The 10256-nt window shown below is 39.5% G+C and overlaps 1 protein-coding gene across 6 annotated transcripts in view; it reads right to left on the bottom strand.

The window, feature by feature from the left end:
• Window positions 1-5812: 5812 nt before the first annotated feature.
• Window positions 5813-10256, bottom strand: part of BMAL2 (basic helix-loop-helix ARNT like 2) — a 63670-nt gene continuing 59226 nt past the window's right edge. For all 6 annotated transcript variants that reach the window (XM_075898977.1, XM_075898971.1, XM_075898993.1 and 3 more), the window contains one exon: window positions 5813-9343. In XM_075898977.1, the coding sequence (XP_075755092.1) occupies window positions 9207-9343 (137 nt within the window). In that variant the 3' untranslated portion in view covers window positions 5813-9206. The remainder of the gene's footprint in view (window positions 9344-10256) is intronic.

Here is a 10256-nt window from a genome sequence, read left to right as displayed (position 1 = left end):
TGTTTGGTCCGTAAGGCTCTGGAGGTCAAGTAGCTCTTCAGTCACATTCATTTCATCGTCCACCCCTCTCATAAAAATCAGCAACTGAGCTGTGTCAGATAGGTCCGTGCTTTCATCACAGGCTATTGAAAAGAAGTCAAAATCCACTCCTTTGGATGTCAACTGTCTCTTAATATCTGATGAAATCTCCTCAATTCTCCGTGCTACAGTGTTACGAGCCAGGCAAATGTTGGCAAACTCTTGCTTCTTCTCGGGACAGATATTCTCAACCATTTTCATAACGCATTCTTTGATAAAGTCACCCTCAGCAAAAGATTTGCAATTTTTAGCAATTAACGTTGCCACCTCATAGCTCGCCCTTGTGGCATTTTCATTTGACTCACGGGCTCTTATGAAAAATTTCTGTTGTGACATTAAAACAGCTTCAAGTTGCTTCAACTTTTCACTGCGGTCGTGCCCTGTAAGCTTATCGTATGTGCTATGTCTCGACTGGTAGTGTCTCTTGACATTAAATTCCTTATAAACAGCCACAGTCTCTTGGCATATCAGACAAACACAGTGATTCTCTATTTCAGTGAAGAAATATTCCACTTTCCACCTGTCCTGGAAGCGGCGGCCCTCACTGTCAACTTTCCTTCTCTTATTTACAGTCGCCATTTTTTAAAATTGACCAGAAGGGGAAGGGATCATGTGAGCGCAGTGCCAGAGGTTTAATACACTGCCCAAGTAATACACTGCACTAATACACTGCCCAACAAGAATTCTCTTGCCTTTGTGGCTGTTTGTGGCGAAGTCTCTAATGATGAGCTCCACGTGCCTGAGCCCGCCAGGAAGCTGACAGTGCGCAGGGCCAATCGCAGATACTGAGCTTGAGCAGCTGCGGAGTCCGTCCCTGATCTCAGCAGCTGCGGAGTCCGTCCCTGCACTCTCAGCCCCAAGGTAGAGGGCTTGCAGGGTCAGAGGCGGGTGGAGAGCGCAGGGCACGCTGGCCTCACGGCGGCCCGGGGGCAGGGCGAACCCGTAGCCAAGCGGGGGAGCAGGGCTGTGGACGTGCCCTACATGGTGGACTTTAGGACCGCAGCGGCCGCCATGGACGGCGGCAGAGCGGCCGGAAGCGGCGTCAGTCAGAGGAGTGCCGGGGAGCCAGGAGAGGGGGAGGAAGCGGGGGCTGTCACTGCACTCTCAGCCCCAAAGCGGAGTGCAGGGGCAGGGTTTGGGACCGTGGCAGCGGCGGCGGCGGCGGCGGCGGCGGCCCGAAGCGGCGCGCTGAGCGCGCCAGTTAGAAAAAGCACCGGGGAGCCAGGAGAAGCGGGGGGCCGTATTAAATCCGACCGCGGGCCGCATTTGGCCCGTGGGCCGGACTTTGGACATGCCTGCCTTAATACAATGCATCTCAAGAACTGCATAATAAGCCTAACAATTTAGTTACAAAGCAAAACATCACAAATGACAATTGTTTAGATAACAATTCAAGTGATGGTTTCCTAATATGAAGAAGGATCTTAATATAACTTTCTATACTGTTTATATAATAAATCTTCAACAAGAAACCTTACAAAACTCTTAAAATGTTATTCATGAAACAAAAACTACAATAAATATTCAAGACTCACACCCTATAGAGATAAGAACTTTATAGAATATAAATATACTATGGGGTGGTTCCCTCTGCTCACTACGCTCCCCAACCCCTCCCTCTGGGGTAGGCAGCCCGGCTTCCCCCGGCCACTGGGGAGGGCCAGGCCGAGGCGTGGCAGTCCTGGCCTACCCCATCTCTCTCCCTCTTGTCTCTTCAGGGCCACCCCCCAGTCTCCTCGCCCTAAGGCCACTCCTACTCTTCCCCTCCCGCCCCAGCCCCTTATGCCTCCCACCAGCCCCAGCTCTTCCCTCCTACCACGGGCCACCCCTGCTCTTGCCACCACCATCCCTGGCTCTTCCGCCCTGCTCCCAGACCCCAAGGCCACCCCAGCCGGCCCCTTCCTCCACCTTGCACCTGCCAGACACTTCCCCCTCCCCCTCCAAGTCCTGACTCTTTTTTCCCCCTGGCCGCCAGGAAGGAGGACCCAGGCCAGATTGCACCTGACTCTTCCCTGTGGCCTTGCAGGAGAGGGGCACTTTCCGGGGCCTCAGGGACCCTGTACTCTTCCCTTCAGCTGCTATGGGGGGGGGGGCGCTCTCTGGGGCCTTGTAGGCTCCCCCGCTCTTCCCCCTGGCTGCTGGGGGGTGTGTGTGTGTGTGAGGGAGGGAGGCCTCACAGATCTTGTGTTCTTCTCCCAGCTGCCAGTGGTGAAAGGGGGACTGCTCTGGGGCCTCACAGGCCCTGTGCTCTTCCTCCCTGTCACCGGGAAAGGGGGAGAAAGGAGGTTCATGTGTGGCAGCAGAAACCTGGAGAAGGAGAGGGGCTGCAGGATGCAGAGTAACATGATGATGTCACTCTGTCATCCCAAAGGTAAAACTTTTTTTTATGTATTGAGAGAGATACACAATTAGACTAGAAAGTTTTGCTTAATATAGAAGTATTGTTGCTCCTGGAGTTGCAATACTGAAACACTGAAAACAAAACAGAGAACATATAACTTCATTTAACAAGAACTTAACTGAACATTAGAAATGACATTGTATGTGCTTTCATAGGGAATCAAGAGGCAACTATGCAAAAACCTACTGAAAAGGCTTACCTCATCAGAACAAGTTTTCATCAGCTGATTGTGTCCTAAGGACATGACATTTACTAGCATCTTCTGAACACCTCTGATTTTTAGAGGCTAACCACTCCTTGGGAAATACTTAAAGAATCTGACATTGAAGTTACGTTGGACTCTGATATGAAGGATGATGGGATTCTGAAAGACTCCATGGACCATAAATGGGTACATGAATGGAGAGGATTGAGGAATGGATTCACTTATTTTCCCATTTTGACAAAACATTGTCACTATGAGAAAGGGGCTCTTGTCAAGCAAACTTAATTTTTTTAAATGTTTTGTCTAAATAAGCTCCTCTGCAGTATACAGATGGTGTGATTTCTACCACCAGGAACATATAATCATACATACTTCACAGTTCAGCCAAATCACATAATAGCTGCATTAGCTGAACTGTGACATCTACCCAAAGTCCATTAGAAAAGTTATTGTGTTAATTCTGCTGAGGCCCCCAATGAAGTTTTTGTAAGGTAAGAGTCAGTGTGATGAAGACGGGAATGCTTTTCAGATGTAACACTTTTCAGTGTGGAAGATAAATGCTACTTGGACAGTGTTAACATGGTGTTGCAGGCATTGTTAAGGTAATGAATGCAGGACTTATTCTCATCTTTTCAAAGATTTGGCATTGATGGGTGTGTCATGTCTGAAACCTTAATTACTACTAAATAAAGTTTTTGTTTATGTTGATTTCCCAAACTTGTCTTTTTTATATACGAAATTGAAGCAACTCAAATCTTTCAGGATCTGAGAAGAGGAGGAGGAGGAGGAGACAGTAAAACTGCATCACTGAAACCACCCCTAGCTATCTCAATCCTCCCAAAGGTCATTAAATGCAACATGCCGCATAAAGGTCTCTCAGCAATGATATGAGTATTATAAAGTTACAGAATCTAATTAAGCCAAGAGTAACCTGCCATATTTAATGGAAACAACAACCTGTCAGCAGGAGTGACTTCCATGAAAAGAGTATGCAGAACTCCTTCCTTTCCCAAGCACATCAAAGTGTTTCCTGGAAAACTGATACAGCCAGGAGATGCTGCAGCAACAGCATGTGAACTTGTACTGTAATGCTACCATGCTCTCCTCTCTCATGGTCTTCTTCTTCTGCTCATGTGAAGCATCTCTCTCTACTTTTAAACCTGGCCAGAAAGATATCACAAAATTTGATCTCAACCTCCACATTATTTGCTTGGATTAAACAAAACATTTATCCTTGTTGAAGTCCTAATTTACAAACACACCAACTGTTCTCATTCCCAGTGATAGCCAGCATGTTTTCTGAGTTTAAATGAGGCGTGTCATTTTGCAAGATGAAGCAGGGGTCTAGGTGAAAGGAACCAGTTTTGAGGGATATAACATGGGGTATACCATGAGTATGGTATACCATGAGTATGACTAAATCTTCCCTCATCGCTGCTAGGACCAGCAATGAAAGACAGTATTTGCTTAATGAAAATATCAAATAGTATTATATAATGATGTGAATAACAGAGTGGAATATATATTTATAAAATCTGTAGATGACACCAGACCGGGAGGGGCTGGTGCGTAGAATTAGAATTTAAAATGACCTTGACAAATTGAAGAATTGATCTAAATCAACAAGATGAAATTCAATAAAGACAAGTGCAAAGTATTTCCCTTACACAAGAAAAATCAAATGCAAAATTACAAAATGGAGAATAGCTAGCTGGTAATACTGCTAAAAAAGATCTGGGTGTTATAGTGGATCACATACTGAATACAAGCCAACTATGCGAGATAGTTGTGAAAAAAGCAAATAGTTTAGGGCATATTAATAGGAGTGATGTTTATAAGACAGAGGTCCCATTCTACTTGGCACTGGTAACACCTCAGCTGGAGTACCGTGTCCATGTGTACTTAAGGAAAGATGGAGAGAGTTGAGAGAAGAGCAACAAAAATGAGAAAACATTTAGAAAACCTGTCCTATGAGGAAAAGTTAAAAAATAAGCATGTTTAGCCTTGAGAAAAGATGATGGGGGTGGGGAGCTGATAACAGTCTTTAGATCTGTTGAGGGGTAGTCTAAAAAGGACTGTGATCAACTGTTCTCCATGACCACTGACAGTAGAAGTAGTAATGGGCTTAGCTCTGCAGCAAGGGAAGTTTAGGATAGTTAATAGGAAAAGCATTCTAAGTATAAGAGTATTTATGTTCTAGAATAGACTTCCAAGAGAGGTTGTGGAATCCTCATTACTGGAGTTTAAGAACAGGTTGGACAAACATCCATTAGAAATGGTCTAAGTTTATTTGGCTCTGTCTCATCACGGAGGACTGAACTTGATGATCTCTAGGGGAGGTCCTGTCCAGTCCTACATTTCTATGATTCTATAAATATTTATTCTAAAATGTCTTTTCAGTCCTATGCTGAATGAAATTGAGTGAACACAAATTTACAATATTGCGCTTGCCTCATTAAAGCAGCTGTACCACATGGAGGTTTATGAAGAGCCTGCTTCTGCTGTTGACCTAATGCAGCAATGGGCTGCCCAGGCTAGTGAGTGGGTTGCATGAACAAACCACCTTCATCGCAGTGGGTCGTAAGACTGTGGTAACTAAGATGGTCTCCCAGCATAAGGTAATTTTGCTAACTACACTTGCTTATCTAGAATTTGTGGGGTGTGCTGACTGGACATAGAGCGGATGCATAGCTTTCACATCAATATTGTGTGCAATTAGCATACACCTCACTTCATGTACATAGAATTTGTTAACACTGTGCACGGTCAATGATAAACAAAATGTCTTGCAAGCCACGCATTGAACCTTGATGGGCTGTACGTTGCACACCGCTGATCTGATGGCCCTAATCATTAACAGAAGAGGCTTTACATCTAGAAATGGTCATTCTCCCACAGATGATCTGATTAGTGATCATCATTAGACATCTAACCACTAGATGGAGCCTCCCCACAAAATCCCCCACACAGTTAAATTAGGGTACAGTTACACACTTACCCTCCCTGGGGAAGACTCTCTAGAGTTGCAGAAACCCACAAGTGTTCAAATTCCCATATATGTGTGCAGGATTGGACCTGAATGTACAATTATGTGAGCCTGAACTCAAGAAACAGGTCAGAGGTATGAGTAGACTCTCAAACCAGAATCCATGGTTTATTGTTATATGAAGATGATGGGCCAAATAATTAGCATGAATGACATTAGCATCTTCTGAAGTCCTGTAGTGTATGTAGTAGTAAATACTATGCCTGATAGTTTGTGTCATTCTAAACCATCTGTGTAGTGGTACAGGAATTAAGTCATCAATAACAATGGCTACCTTGACCTGTAACATATAATTTTCAACATCCAAACCCTAATTTTTTTAAACTTTCAATTGCTATTTATACAAAACATTACAAGTTTTAAGAAACATTGTTACACATAAATTGAAACAACTCCCACACATTTAATTTTATAGATCACATATCTTTGGGCAAGTGATACTTTTTCAAACAGTCAGAGCTAACTTTATATTTCTTCCTCACCAGAAACTGACATGGAACATTCAAGCAGCTTATAAAACTGATCTTCTAACTCCAAAGACAGATTTTGAGAGACCCTTTTCACCCTGTTAAAACAGAAATCCTGGCACAATCTTAACGACTATGATATTGCTGCACCCACACTAAAAACATTGGGCTTTAAACAAACGCACATAATTACTTGAAATTTGTATAAAATATATTTTAATTTCCCCTCATGGTCCATCATCAAAAATATTTACAAGAGACATTGTAAATGTAGAATAGTGTGAAATCAGAGGTATTGGCAAATGGTTTTGCAAACAAAAAGGATTCAAGAAAGAAACTAACAGACACACTTGCTGTACAAGCTGCTGATTACAAAAGGCCCAGCTAACTAGATGAGCAAAACTAGTTCTACAAGAGATTTGCCTCAAAGGTAAAAAAGTTTCTCCAGGAATAATGTCTCCAGGATAATCCCATAACAGTGGTTTGAGCATGCATGAGAATATCTCTTATAAGAAGCAATACTCACACATTCTTGCATGGGAGCATCTAGACCTTCTTTTAATACTCTGGTTCTAAAGTGTTTATTTTCTGGGTTACCTACAGAACTTGATTTAATAAGAATTTATTCTTACTTTTAATGTTCAAGTAGCAAATGCAGAATAAGGAAAAAAGCCATTATGTTTCATAGTTTTCCCTACAATTAAAATAATAGTTGGAATCTGTCTTTCAGGAACAATTACAAAAATTGAATCCTATAACTGCTCTGGGAGAGTCCTGATTTTTTGTGTTGCTTCAGGTCAAGAGTCAAATTTTGCTATAGCAGTATAATTACATCTGTAGTTAGAAATGTATACATATCTGACATTTCAGTAATTTTTAAAAATATCTTTAAGATATACAGCTATTCCAGTCAAATATAGAAGTTAATACATCACAGAAAATTACAGTATCCCACCCTTTTCAGAGTCAAATTATTGTCAAACAGAAGAAGTCTGACATCTAGTGGCTATTTAGGATAATTACATATTCTTTTTTCTTGAAATAGCCTAGGAAATTTTCTACACTCTACACTCTCAACTAGATATGTCTGAAGTCTGCTGAAGTCATCACCTTTAATGTCAGGCACATGTTTACATCATATGCAATTTCTTTCATTAAAATATTCATAATTTTACATTTAGAAGACTTACTGCTTACAAACTGAACCAAAGGTCTACACATCTCAAACATTTTCAATGCATTTCTTTCATTTTATGCATCTGGGTAGGAAAGTGTACATTTGAGTGATTCACTCATTTATTTGCACAAACAATGTATGAGATAAGACATCAATACCTGGAAACTAACACCATATTAATACAGTATTATTAAGATTATTAAGTATTAATATGGTGTACTACACTCAATACTTATCTGGCATAACTGGATCACATGTTTTGCAAGGTTATAAAATTAGAAAGAAAAATGTTAAATGCAGTAATTATATATTAAAGGAGTGTAGTGGCACAAAAAATTATTTGCATCTAGTATTAAGTAATAGAAAACTGTTTTGATTTCTCCAAAATACAAATACTACAAAAGCTAATATTAATTTAAGCATACATCTCACAAAATTTAACATACCCCTAAATTGTCACTTGGAAACCTCCTAGAGCCACTACACAAGCATACACACATTTTTCCCAATATTTTGTGCAGTTACATAACTCAAATGTAGCTCCAGCAGTCTCAATTAATAGAGAAAAAGACCAGGATTCTTTCAAAAGAGGCTAATGATTTTGGTTGGCTCAATATTTAGGCCCCCAACTTGAGGTAAAGCTCACAAAACTGTATTTATGTAAGACAGTAAACAGAAAAAGGCCATTAAGAACCAACATGCTTTACCACTTCTGACTAGACTCAATCCCACTTTATTACTTTTTAAAATCTCCAGCTGCTCAATTTTTCTTCAGATCTAAAATTATATTAGCTAATTTTATATTTACTCACTTTAAATAGCTATGCTCTATAAAAGAGCTTTTCAACCTGTGGTCCATGGATCTCTGGTGATCAGCAGACTATGTTGAAGATTTCCAAAGCAATCCAGCCTTCCCTTCAACATTTTTAGGACACCACAAGTGAAAAGAGGTTGAAATCCACTGCTCTCAAGCATAATTCCAAGACAATAATATTCCCAAATGATAGTGACCAAATTCCAAATATAACTACTTTGGTTTGTATTCTGTCCTTTTACTTAAATAAAAATACTTTGAATTAATTAAACTATTTTGTTTCTCTCCTTCTCCCACTCATCATATATGTGCTGTGGGACAATGTTTAACATTATTTGTCCAGAAATCTTAAAGTCATTTCCTGGTCAACATACTAGACAATTTACAGAAATCCTATAACTTGCTTCTGGGCTACTGTTTTTTTGTTTTGACCTGACTACAAAAACTGCACACAATATTTCTAAAAAGAACAAAGAATTGTAAACCACAGTGTCCCCTTTAGTATTATAGTACTTTATCTTACAATTCTGCAATGTGGAAACCATATTTTCAAAGACACCTTATGGATACAAAACAAATATATCTCAAACTAGGTAAGCAGATGTCCTATAGAAATGACATGGAACATAATACTCTTACCCACTCAACTCTTAAAATTACAAATAAAAGCTTTTAAAAAATGTATTAAAACATTAAGATGAACACAGTTATTCCTATACATTGTATGGTATCTTTGGGTTAAAGCTTTTTGATAAACAGTGTTTTAAGTGCTCTAGTTAGATATGTATCAATAATAAAATGTTGAGGTTCTCAGTCATGAAAAAAAATCACATTTTCTTCGATATGTGCAGAACAAACCTTTTCTTTGTGAACCAGGCATAAAAATCTTAGCAAATATACAGATAGTAAACATGAATTAAAATCAAGTATTGAAAATTAACAATACAGTACTTGAGGATGTGCGGCTGTTGTGCATTACAGAATTTTACATTCTTCTTATTTGTATAAAAAAGAACCACTAGGGAATCCATTGTATATCACTGAGTTCTACAGCATCCCCAAGGCCTCCTTCAGCTTCCAAGTAATTCATGAGAGAAGCCATGGCAGTGTCATCATTTTCACACATTGCATCAAAATCTAATTGGCAATTGTCACCTACGAAACAATTAAACAACACTATTTAAGCAGCATAAAAACTTACTCAACAAAGTCACATTTCAAACTTACTTTTACAATGTCTCAGAGAGGTAGCCATGTTATCCTGTAACTTTAAAAACAATGAGTAGTTCCGTGGGACATTAGGGCATATCATATCTACACTAGAAAATTATTTTGAAATAACTACATTAGAAATAATAACTACTGAAAGAACTATTTCAAAATAAGCTATTCCCCGAGGAAAGCACGAGTACAGATTTCGAAATAACCAGACTTATTTTGAAATAATGGGCTTGGTAGTGTGGACACGCCGCTTATTATTTCAAAATAAGGGGGGTTATTTCAAAGTAACTCCCTAATGTAGACCAGGGCTTAGAAGCTAATATATAAGATCATGAATATCAGATGAAAGTGGGTTTTATATATTTGTTAGTCTCTATATTGCCAAGGATTACTTGTTTTTATTTTTAAAACAGCAGCTCTCCCTGAAGACAAGAATGTAATATGCCCCTTACGTGCTTCAATTTACCCTTCTTTAAACGCACATTTCAGATTCAGGAGAGACACTTTCAATGTTTATACCACCAAATTATTCAGAGTATTTTGCTGCACATGAACCATCAAAAGAATAGGTAACTTGATTCTAGGACTAAATTTATGTCACTCCATAGACACACTTTAAACTTCATGCTAATAAAATGACAAATTTAATGCCACACTATTTACATAGAAAACTTGATTTCAGTACAGTTTATAAAATGGTCTTACTTTAAATAATAAACATTTCAAAAGACATGGTTGCTTCATTTTTCACATTTTTATTTAAAAAAATTCTGAAATTTTGTATTTATCCAAATCTCAAGTGTTTGATAGAAAAATGTTTTAATATAAAAGAAAAATGGGTCATTTC

The sequence above is a fragment of the Pelodiscus sinensis genome, chromosome 1 (assembly GCF_049634645.1).
Source record: "Pelodiscus sinensis isolate JC-2024 chromosome 1, ASM4963464v1, whole genome shotgun sequence".
NCBI lineage: Eukaryota > Metazoa > Chordata > Testudines > Trionychidae > Pelodiscus > Pelodiscus sinensis.
Note: the sequence above shows the minus strand (reverse complement) of the source record. Positions and strands in the feature narration are given on the sequence as shown.